The 22,753-nt window shown below is 43.2% G+C and overlaps 1 protein-coding gene across 11 annotated transcripts in view; it reads right to left on the bottom strand.

Annotated features, from left to right (window-relative positions):
- Positions 1-20,258: 20,258 nt before the first annotated feature.
- The window catches only part of CASZ1 (castor zinc finger 1), a 251,035-nt gene continuing 248,540 nt past the window's right edge, over positions 20,259-22,753 (bottom strand). For all 11 annotated transcript variants that reach the window (XM_040430630.1, XM_040430646.1, XM_040430639.1 and 8 more), the window contains one exon: positions 20,259-22,629. In XM_040430630.1, coding sequence (XP_040286564.1) covers positions 21,515-22,629 — 1,115 coding nt within the window. In that variant the 3' untranslated portion in view covers positions 20,259-21,514. The remainder of the gene's footprint in view (positions 22,630-22,753) is intronic.

The raw sequence follows: 22,753 nt of genomic DNA, 5'->3' as shown, positions 1-22,753 counted from the left end.
CAACTCCTTAAGGGTTACTGGGGCATCTAACATATCTCTCTGTTCCCCCGAAAGGGTACGCAGCGGCAGCCGCTGTAAAAACTCCAGAATTTCCTCCTCTGAAGCTGTTGTCTTGGACTTATACAGCGAGGAATAGAAGGATTACATAATATGAACTATCGTGTCAGGATCATCTCTTATTACTCCTTCTGAATCCCTGAGCGCCGCTATATATGATGTCTGCTGTTGAGCTCTGGAAATTAAGGCCAATAGCCTCCCCGCTTTTTCTCCCTCCTCATAATAGGACTGCTTTTGGAAGAATCTCTTATTCTTTGCACTTTGCAACAATTTGTCATTTAATTTTTCCTGCGCCTCCTTCCACCTTGCCTCCAAGAGCCCCACCTTAGTAGTCAATCTCTGTACCGTCAGTTTAGTTTAGTTTTTTTTTAGCATTAATATCCACTATTAACAGCCCCCTTAAATAGGCCTTCATGGCATCCCACACCACAAGTTTAGATGCCGATGGGAGATTGATGTCAAAAATATTCCTTCAGTTTGTCACCTATTCCCCCCAGATCCGGTAATACATACAGCCAGTGCGGGTTAAACTTCCAGACCATGTTTCTCCGTATTCTGGTAGGCTGGAAGTCAGCGATCGCCAGAACCGGAGAGTGGTCCGAGAGTCTACGTGGTAGTATTGGATATCCCGGAGAAAGCGCCCCATACCATCATTTCCCAATATGAGGTCAATCCTTGATAAAGAGTCATAGGTAGAGGAGACACACGAATACTGTTTCGTCAATGGATTTTTCAACCGCCAGAAATCCAACAGAAGGGATTCCCGCAGAAGCTTTCCAAATGGAGTGAGGTCACACCCAGGAGAGTGAGAGCCTCCTCCCATCTTATCCAGTGCAGGGTTAACAATACTGTTAAAGTCTCCCATAACTATGACTGGAACACCCGGCACCTACGCCAAATAAATCAAAATAGATTTGAGCACCTGCGGAGAGTAAGGCGGTGGGATGTAAACCCCTATTATTACACACGGGATAGTATACAGCGTGCAGTGTAGGCAAATATATCTTTCTTCCCTATCTATCTTATGCGAGATAGAGGTAAAAGCTATGGATTTGTGTACTAAAATGCTTACGCCTCTCGCATATGTAGAGTATGTAGCATGATAGCAGTGTCCAGCCCAATGCGGACTGAGCAGCTTTGTTTGATCCTCCAGTAAATGCGTTTCCTGGATGCAGCATATCACAGGGTGGTGCTGTTTGACACTATCTAGAACAGCCCTCCTTTTATTACTTTCCTTCACCCCTCTGGTATTCCAGCTGAGGAAGTGAACTATCCCTGCCATAATAATAGATTATTCATCAGGACATTGAAACGGATGAGACCCAGAGAGTCTACTATTAAAGGGCATATAACATATTCCTCACATCATGCTCTAGGACTCTAACTATGGAACTTTGAGAAATCATGGTCACAATTTACAGACTCTAATTAGCAAGAATGGGAACCCTCCCCTCCCCCTTCCTTTAAACTAAGCAAACAAATAAAACCCAAAAATGCGCTCCAGCCTCAACAGCGGGGTCCCACCAATTACACCCGAATTACCAGGCCCGTGGGATCCAATTGGCACCCGCCGTCAAGGCCAAGCACCAGTAGTTAGCCTATCTACCCCAAAAGTAGGGCGGTATCAGCACCATATATATCTAGAAATAACAGAGAACAATTTATGTCGCACTTAGCAATACACAAAAGTATGCGACATACACCCACACCTCCTGCACCTCTAGAACAGAATGTATTGAACCCAATGCGAGATGACCCCTCCATTAATAGGTTTTAGGAGCCATTCTACTCTGCACATTATAAACCACTAATAATCTCACAAGCCATACTGTCACACATACCGACTGACACACCACACGCCCTCAATGATGGTTGTTTAGATTATCACCGCATCTTACGGCCATCAATTTCCATCTGCCGCCAGCTGTCTCTCATGACGGTCCAGCCACTTCCTTGCTTCCTCTGGGTTGTCGTGGAAAGTCGTAGTCCCTAAGGCCACTATCCGCAACTTGGCAGGGTATATCATGGAGTACGCAACATTCAGGGACCGTAGACGTTTCTTTATGTCCAGGAATTTCGCTCTTCTTTTTTGTACTTCCTGAGAGAAGTCTGGATATAGTGACACCCTATTTCCATCAATCGTAAGATCCGTCAGCTCTCTGGCTTTTCTCAAAATAATGTCTCGATCTCTGTAGTGCAGTAATTTCACCAGTATGGGTCTCGGAGGCGCCCCCGGTGGTAACGGTCGGGTAGGAACTCTATAAGCTCGTTCTACAGCAAAAAACTGCGTCAGCACCTCCGCGCCAAATTTATTTTTAAGCCAGGTTTAAAAAAATTCTGCTGGCTGATTCCCTTCAGCCTTCTCAGGTATGCCAACCATTCTAATGTTGTTTCGGCGGGCCCGGTTTTCCAGGTCGTCCTGTTTGGCAGCAATGACATCCACCCGCCTGGCATACTCTCTCATATCTCTTTTCAGGGGGGGCAAGATATCCTCTACCGCACCCATTCTGTCTTCTAAGGCTGTAGTGCGTTCTGCCAATTTTCTCAAATCATGGCGGACAATGGTAACGTCCTCTTTGATGGCTCCTACTTGTTGAGTAAGAGTAGTAAGCGATTTGCCAGTTAGTTATGGCCAGCATCACATCTTTCAGAGTAGGTTCATCCATATCAGACTCTGTAGCCTCCATAGTGTTTGCATCAACATCAGGGCACAGTGGAGAGAATCTATTATTTTGGACGATATGCTCCCCAGACGGCTCCTCCATTTCATGATCAGAGTCCATTTGTACATCCCCCTTCGCAGCCGCTTGTCTCTTTTAAGACCCTTTGCTCACCGCCACTGAGGAGGTCCTGGCAAACTTCTCCAGCCTGGCCGCCGTGTTCCGCTGCGCCTCTGCTGTCCGGCACTGTCGGCCTGGAGTTGCTGAGCCAGCGCCATCTTGGATCTCCCTCTCCACCACTTTCCCGTCCTTTTTCACTTTCATGATTGCAGGACGCCCGCTCTGGTGCAGTCCAGGGGTCAGCAGTATTTTAACCACTTCAGCCCCCAGTGCTTAAACACCCTGAAAGACCAGGCCACTTTTTACACTTCTGACCTACACTACTTTCACCGTTTATTGCTCGGTCATGCAACTTACCACCCAAATGAATTTTACCTCCTTTTCTTCTCACTAATAGAGCTTTCATTTGGTGGTATTTCATTGCTGCTGACATTTTTACTTTTTTTGTTATTAATCGAAATTTAACGATTTTTTTGCAAAAAAATGACATTTTTCACTTTCAGTTGTAAAATTTTGCAAAAAAAACGAGATCCATATAGAAATTTTGCTCTAAATTTATAGTTCTACATGTCTTTGATAAAAAAAAAATGTTTGGGTAAAAAAAAAATGGTTTGGGTAAAAGTTATAGCGTTTACAAACTATGGTACAAAAATGTGAATTTCCGCTTTTTGAAGCAGCTCTGACTTTCTGAGCACCTGTCATGTTTCCTGAGGTTCTACAATGGCCAGACAGTACAAACACCCCACAAATGACCCCATTTCGGAAAGTACAACACCCTAAGGTATTCGCTGATGGGCATAGTGAGTTCATCAAACTTTTTATTTTTTGTCACAAGTTAGCGGAAAATGATGATTTTTTTTTTTTTTTTTTTTTTCTTACAAAGTCTCATATTCCACTAACTTGTGACAAAAAATAAAAACTTCTATGAACTCACTATGCCCATCACGAAATACCTTGGGGTCTCTTCTTTCCAAAATGGGGTCACTTGTGGGGTAGTTATACTGCCCTGGCATTCTAGGGGCCCAAATGTGTGGTAAGGAGTTTGAAATCAAATTCTGAAAAAAATGACCTGTCAAATCCGAAAGGTGCTCTTTGGAATATGGGCCCCTTTGCCCACCTAGGCTGCAAAAAAGTGTCACACATCTGGTATCTCCGTACTCAGGAGAAGGTGGGGAATGTGTTTTGGGGTGTCATTTTATATATACCCATGCTGGGTGAGAGAAATATCTTGGCAAAAGACAACTTTTCCCATTTTTTTATACAAAGTTGGCATTTGACCAAGATATTTATCTCACCCAGCATGGGTATATATAAAATGACACCCCAAAACACATTCCCCACCTTCTCCTGAGTACGGAGATACCAGATGTGTGACACTTTTTTGCAGCCTAGGTGGGCAAAGGGGCCCATATTCCAAAGAGCACCTTTCGGATTTGACAGGTCATTTTTTTCAGAATTTGATTTCAAACTCCTTACCACACATTTGGGCCCCTAGAATGCCAGGGCAGTATAACTACCCCACAAGTGACCCCATTTTGGAAAGAAGACACCCCAAGGTATTCCGTGAGGGGCATGGCGAGTTCCTAGAATTTTTTATTTTTTGTCACAAGTTAGTGGAAAATGATGATTTATTTATTTTTTTTTTTTTTCATACAAAGTCTCATATTCCACTAACTTGTGACAAAAAATAAAAACTTCCATGAACTCACTATGCCCATCAGCGAATACCTTGGGGTCTCTTCTTTCCAAAATGGGGTCACTTGTGGGGTAGTTATACTGCCCTGGCATTCTAGGGGCCCAAATGTGTGGTAAGGAGTTTGAAATCAAATTCAGTAAAAAATGACCTATGAAATCCAAAAGGTGCTCTTTGGAATGTGGGCCCCTTTGCCCACCTAGGCTGCAAAAAAGTGTCACACATCTGGTATCCCCGTACTCAGGAGAAGTTGAGGAATGTGTTTTGGGGTGTCTTTTTACATATACCCATGCTGGGTGAGATAAATATCTTGGTCAAATGCCAACTTTGTATAAAAAAATGGGAAAAGTTGTCTTTTGCCAAGATATTTCTCTCACCCAGCATGGGTATATGTAAAATGACACCCCAAAACACATTCCCCACCTTCTCCTGAGTACGGAGATACCAGATGTGTGACACTTTTTTGCAGCCTAGGTGGGCAAAGGGGCCCATATTCCAAAGAGCACCTTTCGGATTTGACAGGTCATTTTTTTCAGAATTTGATTTCAAACTCCTTACCACACATTTGGGCCCCTAGAATGCCAGGGCAGTATAACTACCCCACAAGTGACCCCATTTTGGAAAGAAGACACCCCAAGGTATTCCGTGAGGGGCATGGCGAGTTCCTAGAATTTTTTATTTTTTGTCACAAGTTAGTGGAAAATGATGATTTTTTTTTTTTTTTTTTTTTTTTCATACAAAGTCTCATATTCCACTAACTTGTGACAAAAAATAAAAACTTCCATGAACTCACTATGCCCATCAGCGAATACCTTGGGGTCTCTTCTTTCCAAAATGGGGTCACTTGTGGGGTAGTTATACTGCCCTGGCATTCTAGGGGCCCAAATGTGTGGTAAGGAGTTTGAAATCAAATTCAGTAAAAAATGACCTATGAAATCCAAAAGGTGCTCTTTGGAATGTGGGCCCCTTTGCCCACCTAGGCTGCAAAAAAGTGTCACACATCTGGTATCCCCGTACTCAGGAGAAGTTGAGGAATGTGTTTTAGGGTGTCTTTTTACATATACCCATGCTGGGTGAGATAAATATCTTGGTCAAATGCCAACTTTGTATAAAAAAATGGGAAAAGTTGTCTTTTGCCAAGATATTTCTCTCACCCAGCATGGGTATATGTAAAATGACACCCCAAAACACATTCCCCACCTTCTCCTGAGTACGGAGATACCAGATGTGTGACACTTTTTTGCAGCCTAGGTGGGCAAAGGGGCCCATATTCCAAAGAGCACCTTTCGGATTTGACAGGTCATTTTTTTCAGAATTTGATTTCAAACTCCTTACCACACATTTGGGCCCCTAGAATGCCAGGGCAGTATAACTACCCCACAAGTGACCCCATTTTGGAAAGAAGAGACCCCAAGGTATTCGCTGATGGGCATAGTGAGTTCATGGAAATTTTTATTTTTTGTCACAAGTTAGTGGAATATGAGACTTTGTATGAAAAAAAAAAAAAAAAAAAAATCATCATTTTCCACTAACTTGTGACAAAAAATAAAAAATTCTAGGAACTTGCCATGCCCCTCACGGAATACCTTGGGGTGTCTTCTTTCCAAAATGGGGTCACTTGTGGGGTAGTTATACTGCCCTGGCATTTTCCAGGGGCCCTAATGTCTGGTAAGTAGGTAAATGACCTGTGAAATCCGAAAGGTGCTCTTTGGAATGTGGGCCCCTTTGCCCACCTAGGCTGCAAAAAAGTGTCACACATCTGGTATCTCCGTACTCAGGAGAAGGTGGGGAATGTGTTTTGGGGTGTCATTTTACATATACCCATGCTGGGTGAGAGAAATATCTTGGCAAAAGACAACTTTTCCCATTTTTTTTATACAAAGTTGGCATTTGACCAAGATATTTATCTCACCCAGCATGGGTATATGTAAAATGACACCCCAAAACATATTCCCCAACTTCTGCTGAATACGGAGATACCACATGTGTGACACTTTTTTGCAGCCTAGGTGGGCAAAGGTGCCCAAATTCCTTTTAGGAGGGCATTTTTAGACATTTGGATACCAGACTTCTTCTCACGCTTTGGGGCCCCTAAAATGCCAGGGCAGTATAAATACCCCACATGTGACCCCATTTTGGAAAGAAGACACCCCAAGGTATTCAATGAGGGGCATGGCGAGTTCATTGAAAAAAAAAATTTTGGCACAAGTTAGCGGAAATAGATTTTTTTTGATTTTGTTCTCACAAAGTCTCCCTTTCCGCTAACTTGGGACAAAAATTTCAATCTTTCATGGACTCAATATGCCCCTCAGCGAATACCTTGGGGTGTCTTCTTTCCAAAATGGTGTTATTTGTGGGGTGTTTGTACTGCCCTGGCATTTGAGGGTCTCCGCAATCATTACATGTATGCCCAGCATTAGGAGTTTCTGCTATTCTCCTTATATTGAGCATACGGGTAATGAGATTTTTTTTTCCGTTCAGCCTCTGGGCTGAAAGAAAAAAATGAACGGCACAGATTTCTTCATTCGCATCGATCAATGTGGATGAAAAAATCTCTGCCAAAAAAAGAAAAAGGAGGGGAAAGGCGTCTGCCAGGACATAGGAGCTCCGCCCAACATCCATACCCACTTCAGCTCGTATGCCCTGGCAAACCAGATTTCTCCATTCACATCAATCGATGTGGATGAATAAATCATTGCCGGGATTTTTTTTTTTTATATATACAAAGTGTTTGCCAAAGTATATGAACACCGCCACCTCCTCAGCTCATATGCCTCGGCAAACGTATCTTTTACTGCAGAGGAGAAATCTCGTCTTGCAGCGCCGCATACACCGACTTGCGTGTAATCTGACAGCAGCGCAATGCTTCTGTCCGAATGCACATCAGTGCTGCAGCTAGTCGATCGGTTGGTCCACCTGAAAGGTAAAAAAAACAAAACAAAAAAGAAAAACCAGGCCGCAAAGCAATAACTTTATTAACTGTTGAACAGAACATAGAAACTTTTTTTAAACTTTTTTAACTGAACATTTAACTTTTTTACTTACCGGTATTTTTTTTTTGTTTAGTTTTTTTTACCTTTTATAGAACAAACCTCTCCTTCCCCATGGGACAATGTGCAAAGCGCAAATCGCCCAAAGATGTGGCGAAGTACGTTATGCACTTTATCCCAGGTGAAAGGAGAGGTTTGCAGCAGCTGTGAGTGAATGGGCCCTAATAGCCCTGTGTGCCTGTCCTGGTGAGATGTGATCCCTATGCTAGGTGTACCTGTGTGTGGTACTTCCGGAAACACTCTCCATAGCATAGGGCAGGGTGGTCAGCACAGTCAGGACAGAAATAGCGGGTGTCACGCCTTATTCCACTCCTGCTACAGACACGACATCTTTTTCGGGGTGACGGTTGGGTTGAGGTACCAGGAACGACACTGGGGAAATGTCGCTCGTGTAGACGGCTAACTACACTGGTGGATGGGGCCACGGAACCTCCTGGGTAAAGGAGGTTCTCGATGATCTCTTCCTGGAATTTGAGGAAGGATCCTGTTCTCCCAGCCTTACTGTAGAGAACAAAACTATTGTAGAGCGCCAATTGAATTAAATATACAGACACCTTCTTATACCAGCGTCTGGTTCTGCGGGAAACTAAATACGGAGACAACATCTGGTCATTGAAGTCCACCCCTCCCATGAGCGCATTATAGTCGTGGACACAGAGGGGCTTTTCAATGACACGGGTTGCTCGCTCAATTTGGATTGTCGTGTCTGCGTGAATGGAGGAGAGCATGTAAACGTCACGCTTGTCTCTCCATTTCACCGCGAGCAGTTCTTCGTTACACAAGGCAGCCCTCTGCCCCCTTGCAAGACGGGTGGTTACAAGCCGTTGGGGGAAGCCCACGCGACTAGTTCGCGCGGTGCCACAGGCGCAAATCCGTTCTATAAACAAATGCCTAAAGAGGGCCACACTTGTGTAGAAATTGTCCACATAAAGATGGTACCCCTTGCCGAATAAGGGTGACACCAAGTCCCAGACTGTCTTCCCACTGCTCCCCAGGTAGTCAGGGCAACCGACCGGCTCCAGGGTCTGATCTTTTCCCTCATAGATCCGAAATTTGTGGGTATAGCCTGTGGCCCTTTCACAGAGCTTATACAATTTGACCCCATACCGGGCACGCTTGCTTGGGATGTACTGTTTGAAGCCAAGGCGCCCGGTAAAATGTATTAGGGACTCGTCTACGCAGATGTTTTGCTCAGGGGTATACAAATCTGCAAATTTCAGGTTGAAATGGTCTATGAGGGGCCGAATTTTGTGGAGCCGGTCAAAAGCAGGGTGGCCTCTGGGACGGGAGGTGGTATTGTCGCTAAAATGCAGAAAACGTAGGATGGTCTCAAATCGTGTCCTGGACATAGCAGCAGAGAACATGGGCATGTGATGAATTGGGTGCGTTGACCAATATGACCGCAATTCATGCTTTTTTGTCAGGCCCATGTTGAGGAGAAGGCCCAAAAAAATTTTAAGTTCGGAAACTTGGACTGGTTTCCACCGGAAAGGCTGGGCATAATAGCTTCCCGGGTTAGCGGTTATAAATTGTGTGGCATATTGGTTGGTCTCTGCCACGACTAAGTCCAAGAGCTCCGCAGTCAAGAACAGCTCAAAAAATCCCAGGGCCGAACCGATTTGAGCCGTCTCAACCCGAACTCCAGACTGGGCGGTGAAAGGGGGAACTACTGGTGCGGCTGAAGTTGGTGACTGCCAATCAGGATTTGCCAGCACCTCAGGGACTCTAGGGGCTCTACGGGCCTGTCTTTGCGGTGGCTGCGACGGGGTAACTATTGCACGTGCCACCGTACCAGCTTCAACTGCCCTTCTGGTGCTCGCTACTTCACCATGTTGTACGGCAGTGCTGGTACTAGGTCCAGGAAGGGCTGCGCTGCTGGTGTATGCCTCACCACGTGATCCGGCAGCGACAGCCCCACTCTGCTGCTCTTGAAGCGGATCCTGCGTAACCTGTGGTCTAGCGACATGGGGCCGGGTACGCCTGGTGCTGCCAGGGACCTCCACCTCCTCGTCCGAACTTTGGGTCAGAGAGCCACTGCTTTCCACAGGTTCATATTCTGACCCGCTAGATTCGTCAGATGAGGGTTCCCACTCCTCATCCGACTGGGTCAGAATCCTGTAGGCCTCTTCAGAAGAATACCCCCTGTTTGACATTTTGGACTACTAAATTTAGGGGTATTCCCTGAGACTACCCAAGAAAAAAAGCAAACCTGTCTTACAAAGGGGAGGCTAGCGAAGTACCGGAGGCTGCTGCGGTTGATAAAAAATATCAAAACTGATTTTTTTTATCGCCGCAGTGCGTGTAAAATGAATGTGCAGTGATCAAAAAATAATAATTTTTTGTCACTGCGGTGGGGCGGGCGTGGGTGAACGCACGTGTGGGCGACCGATCAGGCCTGATCGGGCAAACACTGCGTTTTGGGTGGAGGGCAAACTAAAGTGACACTAATACTATTATAGATCTGACCGTGATCAGTTTTGATCACTTACAGATACTATAAAAGTACAAATGCTGATTAGCGATACGCTATTCAGCGAATATAAGTGACTGCGGTGCGGTGGGGTGGGCGCTAACTGACGCTAACTACCTAACCAAGGGGCCTAAACTATCCCTAAAACCTAACAGCCAATACCAGTGAAAAAAAAAAAGTGACAGTTTACACTGATCACTTTTTTTCCTTTCACTAGTGATTGACAGGGGCGATCAAAGGGGTGATCAAAGGGTTAATTGGGGTGCAGGTGGGTGATCTGGGGCTAAGGTGTAGTGTTGGTGCTACTCACAGTTCAGTCTGCTCCTGTGCTGGATCCAACCGACGAAAAGGACCAGCACAGGAGCAGACAAGCCATATAACAGATCATATTTACTAATATGATCTGTTATATGACTTTGGATTGGATTTTTTGAAAATCGCCAGCCTGCCAGCCAATGATCGTTGCTGGCAGGCTGGTGACGAAATACTTCTTTTAATTTTGCCGGCCCGCGATGCGCATGCGCGGGCCGGCTTTGAGCGAAATCTCGCGTCTCGCGAGATGACGCGTATATGCGTGACTCTGCGCAGCGCTGCCACCTCCGGAACGCAATCCTGCGTTAGGCGGTCCGGAGGTGGTTAAGGAACCGATCGGAAGCTTTTATCTCCGGTACAATGTGGGTTTCAGGATGTTTATCCCGTATGGTGCAGAGGAGCTCGGCTGGCGTGCTGCCGCTCACATGCTCTGCTTAGCTCCGCCGTTCAGATTGGATTGTAAAGGTACTGCCACAAGTTCAGGTTTCTTGATGCAGGTTATAAAGCCAAAACCAAGAGTGGATTAAAATACTTTTATCCTTAATACTTTTTCTCCTTTTATGATCCAAACTTGATTTTGGCTTTCAAATGCATCGAAAAACTTCACTGTGTAGCCATACTCTAATAAGCTGAACCCAAGCCCGTTTTACTATTGATGACATATCCTAAGGATAGATCATCAATATCAGATTGTCGGAGGTCTGACACCCGGCACCCCCGCCGATCAGCTGTATGAGAAGACGGCGCGCGCAGTGAGCACGTGCAGTCTCCCGTTTATCTCTTTCTGTTCCCCGCTGCTGTATATGCCAAAGACCATAGACAGCAGCAGTGGACTGGAAGAGAGAAAGGAGACGGCATGTGCGCACTGCGTGCCGCGTCTCCTCATATAGCTGATTGCCGTTGGTGCCGGGAGTTGGACCCCCACTGATCTGATATTGATGACTTAGGCTTCATGCACACGACCATTCTGTTTTTTGCGGTCCGCAAATTTGTGGAACGGAACAGGCGGCCCATTGTAGAAATGGCTATTCTTGTCCGCAAAACGGACAAGAATAGGACATATTATATTTTTTTTTGCGGAGCAACGGATGCGGACAGCACACGGAGTGCTGTCCGCATCTTTTGCGGCCCCATTGAAGTGAAAGGGTCCGCACCCGAGCCGCAAAAACTGCGGCTCGGATGCGGACCACAACAACGGTCGTGTGCATGAGGCCTTATCCTGAGGATAGGTCATCAATAGTAAAAGCCCAGACAACACATTGTATGTCATGTTAGTGGTGAATTTAAGTTGATACATTTTACCTTTATATATAAAACAAAATCCAAAATGTACAGAAAATTTGGAAACATTTTCTAAATTTGAATTACTCTGCTTTTAAGACAAATAGTGATTCTTAACAAAATAGTGAAAATTATTCAAAACTACATAGTAACATAGTACATAAGGCCGAAAAAAGACATTTGTCCATCCAGTTCGGCCTGTGATCCAGAGGAAGGCAAAACTTTTACAAACTTTTTTTTTAACCCTTTATGTGTTCCACAGCAAAATGGAGGTGAAATTAAAAAATTTCATTTTTTTGTGCAGATTTACCGCTTTGATCCATTTTTCCCGTAACAAAGCAATGGTTAACGGCAAAACAGACCTCAATGTATACAGTTGCAAGAAAAAGTATGTGAACCCTTTGGAATGATATGGATTTCTGCACAAATTGGTCATAAAATGTGATCTGATCTTCATCTAAGTCACAACAATAGACAATCACAGTCTGCTTAAACTAATAACACACAAAGCATTAAATGTTACCATGTTTTTATTGAACACACCATGTAAACATTGACAGTGCAGGTGGAAAAAGTATGTGAACCCCTAGACTAATGACATCTCCAAGAGCTAATTGGAGTGAGGTGTCAGCCAACTGGAGTCCAATCAATGAGATGAGATTGGAGGTGTTGGTTACAGCTGCCCTGCCCTATAAAACACACACCAGTTCTGGGTTTGCTTTTTACAAGAAGCATTGCCTGATGTGAATGATGCCTCACACAAAAGAGCTCTCAGAAAACCTACGATTAAGAATTGTTGACTTGCATAACATAGAAATATAGAACGTGTCGGCAGATAAGAACCATTTGGCCCATCTAGTCTGCCCAATATACTGAATACTATGGATAGCCCCTGGCCCTATCTTATATGAAGGATGGCCTTATGCCTATCCCATGCATGCTTAAACTCCTTCACTGTATTTACAGCTACCACTTCTGCAGGAAGGCTATTCCATGCATCCACTACTCTCTCAGTAAACTAATACTTCCTGACATTACTTTTAAACCTTTGCCCCTCTAATTTAAAACTATGTCCTCTTGTAGCAGTTTTGCTTCTTTTAAATATTTTCTCCTCTTTTACCTTGTTGATTCCCTTTATGTATTTAAAAGTTTCTATCATATCCCCTCTGTCTCATCTTTCTTCCAAGCTATACATGTTAAGGTCCTTTATTCTTTCCTGGTAAGTTTTATCCTGCAATCCATGTACCAGTTTAGTAGCTCTTCTCTGAACTCTCTCCAAAGTATCAATATCCTTCTGGAGATATGGTCTCCAGTACTGAGCACAATACTCCAAATGAGGTCTCACTAGTGCTCTGTAGAGCGGCATGAGCACCTCCCTCTTTCTACTGGTAATTCCTCTCCCTATACACCCAAGCATTCTGCTAGCATTTCCTGCTGCTCTATCACATTGTCTGCCTACCTTTAAGTCTTCTGAAATAATGACCCCTAAATCCCTTTCCTCAGATACTGAGGTTAGGACTGTATCTCTGATTTTATATTCTGCTCTTGGGTTTTTACGCCCCAGGTGCATTATCTTGCATCACATCAACATTAAATTTTAGTTGCGAGATTTTTGACCATTCCTCTAGTTTTCCTAAATCCTTTTCCATTTGGTGTATCCCTCCAGGAACATCAACCCTGTTACAAATCTTTGTGTCATCAGCAAAAAGACACACCTTACCATCGAGGCCTTCTGCAATTTCGCTGATAAAGATATTAAACAATATGGGTCCCAGAACAGATCCCTGAGGTACCCCACTGGTAACAAGACCTTGGTCTGAATATACTCCATTGACTACAACCCTCTGTTGCCTGTCCCTCAGCCACTGCCTAATCCATTCAACAATATGGGAGTCCAAGCCCAAAGATTGCAATTTATTTGATAAGCCTTCTATGTGGGACAGTATCAAAAGCCTTACTAAAGTCTATATAAGCGATGTCTACTGCACCTCCTCCATCTATTATTTTAGTCACCCAATCAAAAAAATCAATAAGATTAGTTTGACATGATCTCCCTGAAGTAAACCCATGCTGTTTTTCATCTTTCAATCCATGGGACTTTAGATGTTCCCATGGAAAAGGTTATAAAAGTATCTCCAAAAGCTTTGCTGTTAATCAGTCCACGGTAAGACAAATTGTCTATAAATGGAGAAAGTTCTGCACTGCTGCTACTCTCCCTAGGAGTGGCTGTCCTGTAAAGGAGACTGCAAGAGCACAGCGCAGACTGCTCAATGAGGTGAAGAAGAATCCTAGAGTGTTAGCTAAAGACTTACAAAAGTCTCTGGCATATGCTAACAACCCTGTTAGCGAATCTACGATACGTAAAACACTAAACAAGAATGGATTTCATGGGAGGATACCACAGAGGAAGCCACTGCTGTCCAAAAAAAAACATTGCTGCACGTTTACAGTTTGCACAAGAGCACCTGGATGTTCCACAGCAGTACTGGCAAAATATTCTGTGGACAGATAAAACCAAAGTTGAGTTGTTTGGAAGAAACACACAACACTATGTGTGGAGAAAAAGAGGCACAGCACACCAACATCAAAACCTCATCCCAACTGTGAAGTATGGTGGTGGGGGCATCATGGTTTGGGGCTGCTTTGCTGCATCAGGGCCTGGACGGATTGCTATCATCGAAGAAAAAATGAATTCCCAAGTTTATCAAGACATTTTGCAGGAGAACTTAAGGCCATCTGTCCACCAGCTAAAGCTCAACAGAAGATGGGTGTTGTAACAGGACAACGACCCAAAGCATAGAAGTAAATCAACAACAGAATGGCTTAAACAGAAGAAAATACGCCTTCTGGAGTGGCCCAATCAGAGTCCTGACCTCAACCCGATTGAGATGCTGTGGCATGACCTCAAGAAAGCGATTCACACCAGACATCCCTAGAATATTGCTGAACTGAAACAGTTCTGTAAAGAGGAATGGTCAAGAATTACTCCTGACCTTTGTGCACGTCTGATCTGCAACTACAGGAAACGTTTGGTTGAAGTTATTGCTGCCAAAGGAGGTTCAACCAGTTATTAAATCCAAGGGTTCACATACTTTTTCCACCTGCACTGTGAATGTTTACATGGTGTGTTCAATAAAAACATGGTAACATTTAATTCTTTGTGTGTTATTAGTTTAAAGAGGACCTTTCACTAGATTAGAAAATCTAAACTAAGTATACAGACATGGAGAGCGGCGCCCAGGGATCTCCCTGCACTTACTGTTATACCTGGGCGCCGTTCCGTTCTCCCGGTATAGCCTCCGGTAGCTTCATATGTTCGGCTCCACCCAGTTGAGCCTGCTGGCGTCTCCTTCTCCCATGCTGTAGCGCTGGCCAATCGCAGCGCTCAGCTCATAGCCTGAGAGGTTTTTTTTCTCTCAGGCTATGAGCTGAGCACTGCGATTGGCCAACGCTACAGCATGGGAGAAAGAGACGCCGGCAGGCTCAACTGGGTGGAGCCGAACATATGAAGCTACCGGAGGCTATACCGGGAGAACGGAGCAGCGCCCAGGTATAACAGTAAGTGCAGGGAGATCCCTGGGCGCCGCTCTCCATGTCTGTATACTTAGTTTAGATTTTCTATTCTAGTGAAAGGTCCTCTTTAAGCAGACTGTGATTGTCTATTGTTGTGACTTAGATAAAGATCAGATCACATTTTATGAACAATTTGTGCAGAAATCCATATAATTCCAAAGGGTTCACATACTTTTTATTGCAACTGTAAATTATGCTGATTCTGCAGTTTACAGAAACACCCTATATGTGGCCGTAAATTTCTTCCTGGGCACACGGCAGGGCTGGGAAGGAAAGGAGTGCAATATTGTTTTTGGAGGGTAGATTTTACTGGAATGATTTTCATATTCCATGTCACATTTAAAGAGACTCTGATGTACCCGTAGAAGAGAAACTCCCAAAAAGTGCCCCCATTTTGGAAACTACAACCCTCAAGGAATTAATCGAAGTGAATGCTTTGACCCAACAAGCATTTCATAGAATTTAGAAACACTTGGCTGTAAAAATGAAAACTTCCACTTTATTTCCAAAAAAAAGTTTTCATTTTCACAAGGTGTAATAGGAAGAAAAAAAAACACCCCACAATTTCTTATGCATTTTTCCGGAATACGGCAACACCCCAAATGTCATCGTAAACTGCTGTTAGGGGTCATGGCAGCATTCAGAAGGGAAGGAACGCATCGGGATTTTTTAACCTGGAATTTGCTGAAATTGTTTTAAGGGGCCATAACAGTTTTATTTTTTTGTTGACGGTGCTGTTTGAGGGCTTCTTTGTTGCAGGACAAACTGTAGTGTTTTTTTTTATACCATTTTGGGGTACAAATTACTTTTTGGTCACTTTTTATACCCTTTTTACGAGGTGATGTGGGCAAAAATTGCAATTCAGGTAGTGTTTTTTATTCTTATATTTTTTATGGAGTTCCTCAAGCGGTACATATGATCATTTTATTCAGTGGGTCAATACGGTTATAGAAATGTATATATTTTTTTACTATGTCTGCAGCATAATATCACTTTATATAAAAAATAAGTTATATTTAGCATTGTCCTATACTAACATCCATAGCATTTTTTTTTTTCACCAATGTAACTACGAGGTCTTCATTTTTGCAGGACGGGCTGTAGTTTTTGTTGGTACCATTTTAGGGGTACATACCGTATTTTTCGCCCTATAAGACGCACTTTTTCCCCCCCAAAAGTGGGGGGAAAATAGCAGTGCGTCTTATGGGGCGAATGCTGCTGATTTGGCCGAATTTTCAATGATACACCCGCCGCGATGCCGCGCAGCGGGTGTATCAGCTGTCAGGGAGGAGGGGCTGCGGGCCGGCATCTGCTTTTATAATGACAGCGGGGCCCGTGAAGTGACTGTATTCTACTACACGGGCCCCGCTCACTGTATATTATCGTATCTGTAATAGTTAATTGTTATGCATATAATCGCATAATCAGCGCCTGTATACTTACAACTACAAGCGCTTGGTAGCAGAGAGGAGGGAGGAGGCAGGCCGGGAGGACGGGCAACGTGAGTCACTACGTCACGCGCCTGCGCCGCCCACTTTATGAATGAAGCAGGCGGCGTGGGCGCATGACGTAGTGACTCACGCTGCCAGCGACAGTCCTCCCTCCTCCCTGCTACCGAGCGCTTGTAGTTGTAAGTATACAGGCGCTGATTATGCGATTATATACATAACAATTAACGATTACAGATACGATAATATACAGTGAGCGGGGCCCGTGTAGTAGAATACAGTCACTGCACGGGTCCCGCTGTCATTATAAAAGCAGATGCGACCCCCACCCCCTGTATTGAGGGTCATTCACTACAGGGACACTGTTATGGAGGGGATCTGTGGATGACACATAGCATAAGATGCTATATATGTGTCATCCACAGATCCCCCCCATAACTGTCATACACAGATCCCCATAACAGTGCCATCCAGAGACCCCAATAAGAGCCACCCACAGATCCCCCATAAGTGTCACCCACAGATCCCCCATAAGTGTCACCCACAGATCCCCCATAAGTGTCACCCACAGATCCCCTATAACAGTGCGTCACCCACAGATCCCCCATAACAGTGCTTCACCCACAGATCCCCCATAACAGTGCGCCATCCACAGATCCCCCATAACAGTGCGCCATCCACAGACCACAATTAGTTCAAAACCCACCAAAAGCAGACATTTTGGTTCAAAATATATTTTTTCTTATTTTCCTCCTCAAAAACCTAGGTCTTATGGGCCGGTGCGTCTTATAGGGCGAAAAATACAGTATGTCTTTTTGATCACTTTTTATACCATCTTTTGGGTTCTCAATGCAGTATATATGCAGTATATATGATATAACTTTGTTCTGTGGTTCAATACGGCTATGGCGTTACTAAATTTATATACTTTTTTCATGTTTTACAATTGCTCCATAAAATTACTTTTTTATTGAAAATAAGTAATATTTTGCATCACCATATACTAACATCCATCACATTTTTATTTTTCTGCCAACGTAGCTTTGTGGGGGCTTGTTTTTTGCAGTGGGCAGTTTACTGCAAAACTGAACCTTTACCACCTACTAAAAAAGTGATAAATTAAAGGGGTTCTCCAGTCCTATAATGATGGGTTTTTTTTAACCGCATTCAATACCCCAAGTACTGCATATTTATGCCCATATTTATGCCCAAATACCAGTTTTTTTTTTTTTTTAATCAGCTCTGTGATTCCCCTGTTCTTTGCATCATTTCATCTGGGCAGAATGATAAGCGCTTCCTGCTGGCTTTTCTAACCAAACCCTTCATGCTTTGCTCTGTAATGATTCTCAGGGCTTGCTCTACCTGCCACTGTTCCCTCTGCAGTAATCACGCCTCCTTCATCTCTCCATGTTAGGTGGAGCAAGTACTGAGAAATATTACAGAGAAAAGCAAGCTGGGTTTGGTTAGAAAGCTAAGGGAAACAGGAAGTTCTGTATGTAAGCATCCTGACCAGATTAGCTGAGGCAGAGAACAGGGGAAGGAAAGCGCAGAAATGAAAAACAGGTACTCAAGGCATAACTATGCAGAGTTTGGGTTACTGAATAAGCATTAAAAAAAAAATTGGGTGCAGAGAACCCCTTCAAAGTCAGTCAGTGTAATTACTATATACTGTATATTTATTATACATATATAATCTTCCATCTATTGTAAAACAGTGTTGTGCACAATAAATACAATATATGGGTACAGTACCTGTACTGCTTGGAGATGCTTTTAGGTTAAGACGGGGAAGAACGGCAGCAGAAAATCTATTGCAAATTACAGTACAATACACATGGATGGGGTTCTGAAAACACCATCTACTATACATGTAGCAGAAATTATATATATGAAAAAAATGATTTTCAAATCAGCAGCATACACATTTTGATACAGTGCAGATTTCACCCCTCCAATGTGCAAGCTGTGAATCCTCGGTACATTCTGTGGTAAAATCTGCATAAAATAATGTGGATTTTGCTGGGGATTCACCGCCGATTTTTCAGGACAGATTTCATTCAGCCATTGCCCCATAACTGTACGAAGACAACGGACACAAATTATCTATTTTTTTTTCCAGTTTTTATTGAGTGAAAATGTCAAACCTTGCATCAGTCATGCAACAAAAAAAATCAAATAAATAAACATATATTAAATTTCTAACAGCTCTAACTTCAAGTGGAAAAATATTCAGTTCTTATCAATGCGGGAAAGTCCAATTCAAGTATTTGGAAGAACTCATTCTTACCTGGCTTATTAATAATAATGTTAAACGTATATATCTGTATGTAATACATATATACATAACATATATATATCTATCACATACCTCATTATATACAAATGTACACATGCTTATACCTATATCAATATACACACAAAGTATCTAGATATAGATAGCCAACTGTTATTAGCCAGGGTGACGGTAGTTTTACTTCCACAGAAAATTAAAAGAAAAAAAAAAAAAGACGCAATAATTTTGCAGATGAGTTGGAGATGGCTTACGTCCTACTGTGCAATATCAGGTTTAGGAAGACCTCTAACCTGATCGTTTCTTCAATTAATTTTTTTAATTCATCTTATTTTAGTCCCCTTTTTGCTACATTAAGGATAATTATTTTTAATTTTTAGGGTATTATGTGTTTGGAGATTGTAGTGTCCATAGTAGTGGTTCTTTGGACAGAACCTCTTCTTTAACCTCTGGCCCTGATCTTTTTGTAGGTCCAACTAATGCTTACATGCAAAAGAGGAAACAGGGACAAGAAAAAAAGTGTACCCGAAAAGAGAGGATCTCATAGACCACTGAGGCGGTACACAAGTAGAACTAGTTTGTTTTTAACCTTGACTTTTGAGATGCTGTTGTTTCAACAATACAGTGGTGTTCAGCTCAGCTGCAGAAAAATTGAGAGGCATTTATTTCCCATACTCATCTCATAGATAACTACAATAAAAAATAAAAAATGGGGGAAAACACACGTAACTGATTGAGGGAGAAACCCACAAAATTAAATATATAACTACAAACTTATATTAACAATCTGAAGATTACAATCCTCCATATTATCCGAACAATGTTATTTTGTTTTCTATAAAATTCAAGTTAAAAGTCGGAATCACGCTTTTCAGTGCTAAAGTGAAGTCAATAAAGACTTCAAGAAATCAGAAGCTAAAAACCAAAGAATAAGAGGCATTAGAGCAGGGTCTTGGGACTGATGTCTGCATCTGATGACGCTCGGACACTCCAACAGCCCCCCATATGCAAGCTTACTTTAAATTTCTTTTTTTTTTTCTTTTTTTTTCTTTTTGTTCTATATATAACCTTTACAGAAAAAATACTGTACAACTTTTTCATTTATTTATTTATTTTTTTATCAGAATGAATATGTTGCTCCAACACCGCTTGTTGCAAACACTTGAGGCTTTCCCCATCTAATCTTTTTGCAGTCTGCTTTAAGGGTGAGTACAAAGGCTATATGAAGGATTCGGTAAGGTGGTTAGGGCCTCTATCACCTGTGTCTCTTAGAGAGAAAAGGCCTGTAGTGTTTTCTATAAATGTATAATTGCATCTCACTGACGGCTGATTCATAAACATACAATGTTGATCGGAGATCCTCCTCATCGATTCAACACTTCAGCACTGCATCCTTTGGCAGATAATCTTGTTGAATCAGGATAAAGGGCCTAAAAGAACTCATCTAAGTGACCAATACGAGAGCAGGGAAGCAGAATGATTTTTTAAGTGCAAAGAAATTTATTTTTTCTCATTAAAAACAATCCATCTGCACTTGCCCTAATGAAAAGAGTTTCTTTTACTGAATAGTTTCCTACCTGAGAGAGAGGACATCCTGTGCTTGGTCTGTGGTGTAATCTCTTAACCCTCAATGTGACCTCTCGGATAAGTTTTCCCTTAAGAGGTCACTGGACTTGCTGTTAGAAGGCGCTACAACTGAGCTAAACAGTGTTTGACAGTTGTGGCCCTTGCTGGCCCCTGAGCAGTGATATGGAGCTTTCTCCAGAATGTGCTACAGGAATCCTACCTCTTTTGACACATCTACCATCACAATAATATTTCCAATCTTTTCGCAAGCAGTAACAGCGTGTCCTATAGGGCAGAAGGCATCCTCCACGAATGTGAGGTTCCCCTGGCTGCTCTTGTAAGAAAAGTCCCATTTTCATTATACCAAAAACAATGGCAAAATAAATAAATAAACCAGAGCGATTGGTGCAGAGGAAAGTTTTCTATATAAATAGTTATAAAATAATAGCTTCCCAGGAGCAGCCCAGAGAGAAACTGGAAGAACAGGAGAGAGAGAGCCTCGTCACAGGGCGCCCGATAATGCTAGTCAATAAATACCCACCAACCCAGCCCATCTGACCTCCTCCCTTTCCATAAGCATATAGGAACTTCCCCTATGTTATAATGATAAAAGAGGAGTAAAAGTACTATACTTCCTTTTCTCCTCACCCCCCTCCTCCTACTCATGAATGGGCTAATACAAGGACTTCATATCACAAGGAGTCAAACTGATGTCCTTTGTCCTACTGCTCTCAAGCACCAGTATAAATGGATTGTAACGGAGGAGGCCAGAATAGCAGTAATGCCAAATGCCCCCTTGAGTCCTTTGTAACTGATGACTTGATTGAGTCCAATGTTGCAGAAGCTGTTTTGTTAAGGTTCCTATTCCTTCACTTGTTCTTTAAGTCTTTTTTTTTTTGCTTTTTTTTTTGGTTGGAGGGGGGTATGTGTGTAGAGAGTAGAGTAAGGCCCTCAAAAAGGGGAATATTTATAAAACATTCAGTTCTAAGTGTAGTTAGGAGGAAGTTTGGAGGTTCAGTGGAGTTTTGGAGGTATCACAGTGGTTTGTGGAATCCCCAGCACGTTCTTTGTTGTCTTTCTTTGATAAACATTCACCGTCAGGCAAGGAATCCTCAGAATCTGTATTCAAATCTTCCTCATCGTCTTCCTCCTCTTCATCTTCATTCATTTCTTCACCCTCCTCTTCTTCATCCTCCTCATCCTGAGACATGTCATCATCAGCATCCCCACAGCTGGCCATCTGAGTGTTTTCCCTAAGGACACTTTCAGCCCCATCGTGTGGTTTCTTGCTAAGGTCCAGGGAGTCATTCAGGCCCACCCCTGCAGCATTTTGCAGGAACAGAAGGGAGCTGTGAGTGTCTGTGCTCAAATTCAGCGAGCTGTCCAAGTTCACTGGTGGATTTTGGAGGTCATAATCAGCACTACATTGAGTGGAGCCCTCTGGCCCAGGAGAAACTGATGGTAGGTCCCCCCTTTCCTGTTTCTCATGCTTACGCTTATGCGAGTCCATTTGAGACATTCCCACTACAGTGTGCTTGCAGCTGGGATAAGTGCAATGAAAGTGTGAGCACTTCAGCTTGTACTTGCATTCAGGCACCTCGCAGTCAACACTGGAACTAAACTGACAGAAGCCTGCAGCACTGATGACATCCTGCTTTCCATGGTGCTTACGGTGAGCGGTCACCTTCGTGCTGTCAGTGCAGCGGAAGCCACAACGCAAGCAGTGAAAATGTGTGCTGTTGCCAGAGAACTGACAGTCAGGGAAGTTGCAGCTAAGAGAGGATTTGAAACGTTTAAAGTCATCGAGAACAAGGTTGTCCACCCTGTCATGGTGCTGTGCATGCTTATACATGTGGGTTCGCCCACAGAATTTGTAGCCACAGTTTTCTCTGGTGCAGTGGTAGTGAGTCACCTTCAGGGAAAACTGGCATGCTGTATCCTTACAATCTTCATACAGGTCATAGCGTCTGAATCCTTCCAACATCATCCCTTCATCCAGCATTTTGCGTGAAGAAGCAGTCTTCCGCCTTTTGCCAAAAGGTGACATGTCCTCAATGATCCAAAATCGTTTTTTGGCTCCTGTAGCTGTTGGCATGGTAATGGTGTTTCCTGTGAAGAGAGAATATCCACCATGTAAGACAGTCTATACGGGCACAAGTATAATATGTACATTTTGCTTTTAATGAGGATTATTATTTCAGGTGCAAAGTTGCACCTTATACTTAATTATTGG

This window comes from Bufo bufo, chromosome 1 (genome assembly GCF_905171765.1).
Source record: "Bufo bufo chromosome 1, aBufBuf1.1, whole genome shotgun sequence".
NCBI lineage: Eukaryota > Metazoa > Chordata > Amphibia > Anura > Bufonidae > Bufo > Bufo bufo.
This window is presented reverse-complemented; position numbering and strand designations above follow the sequence as displayed.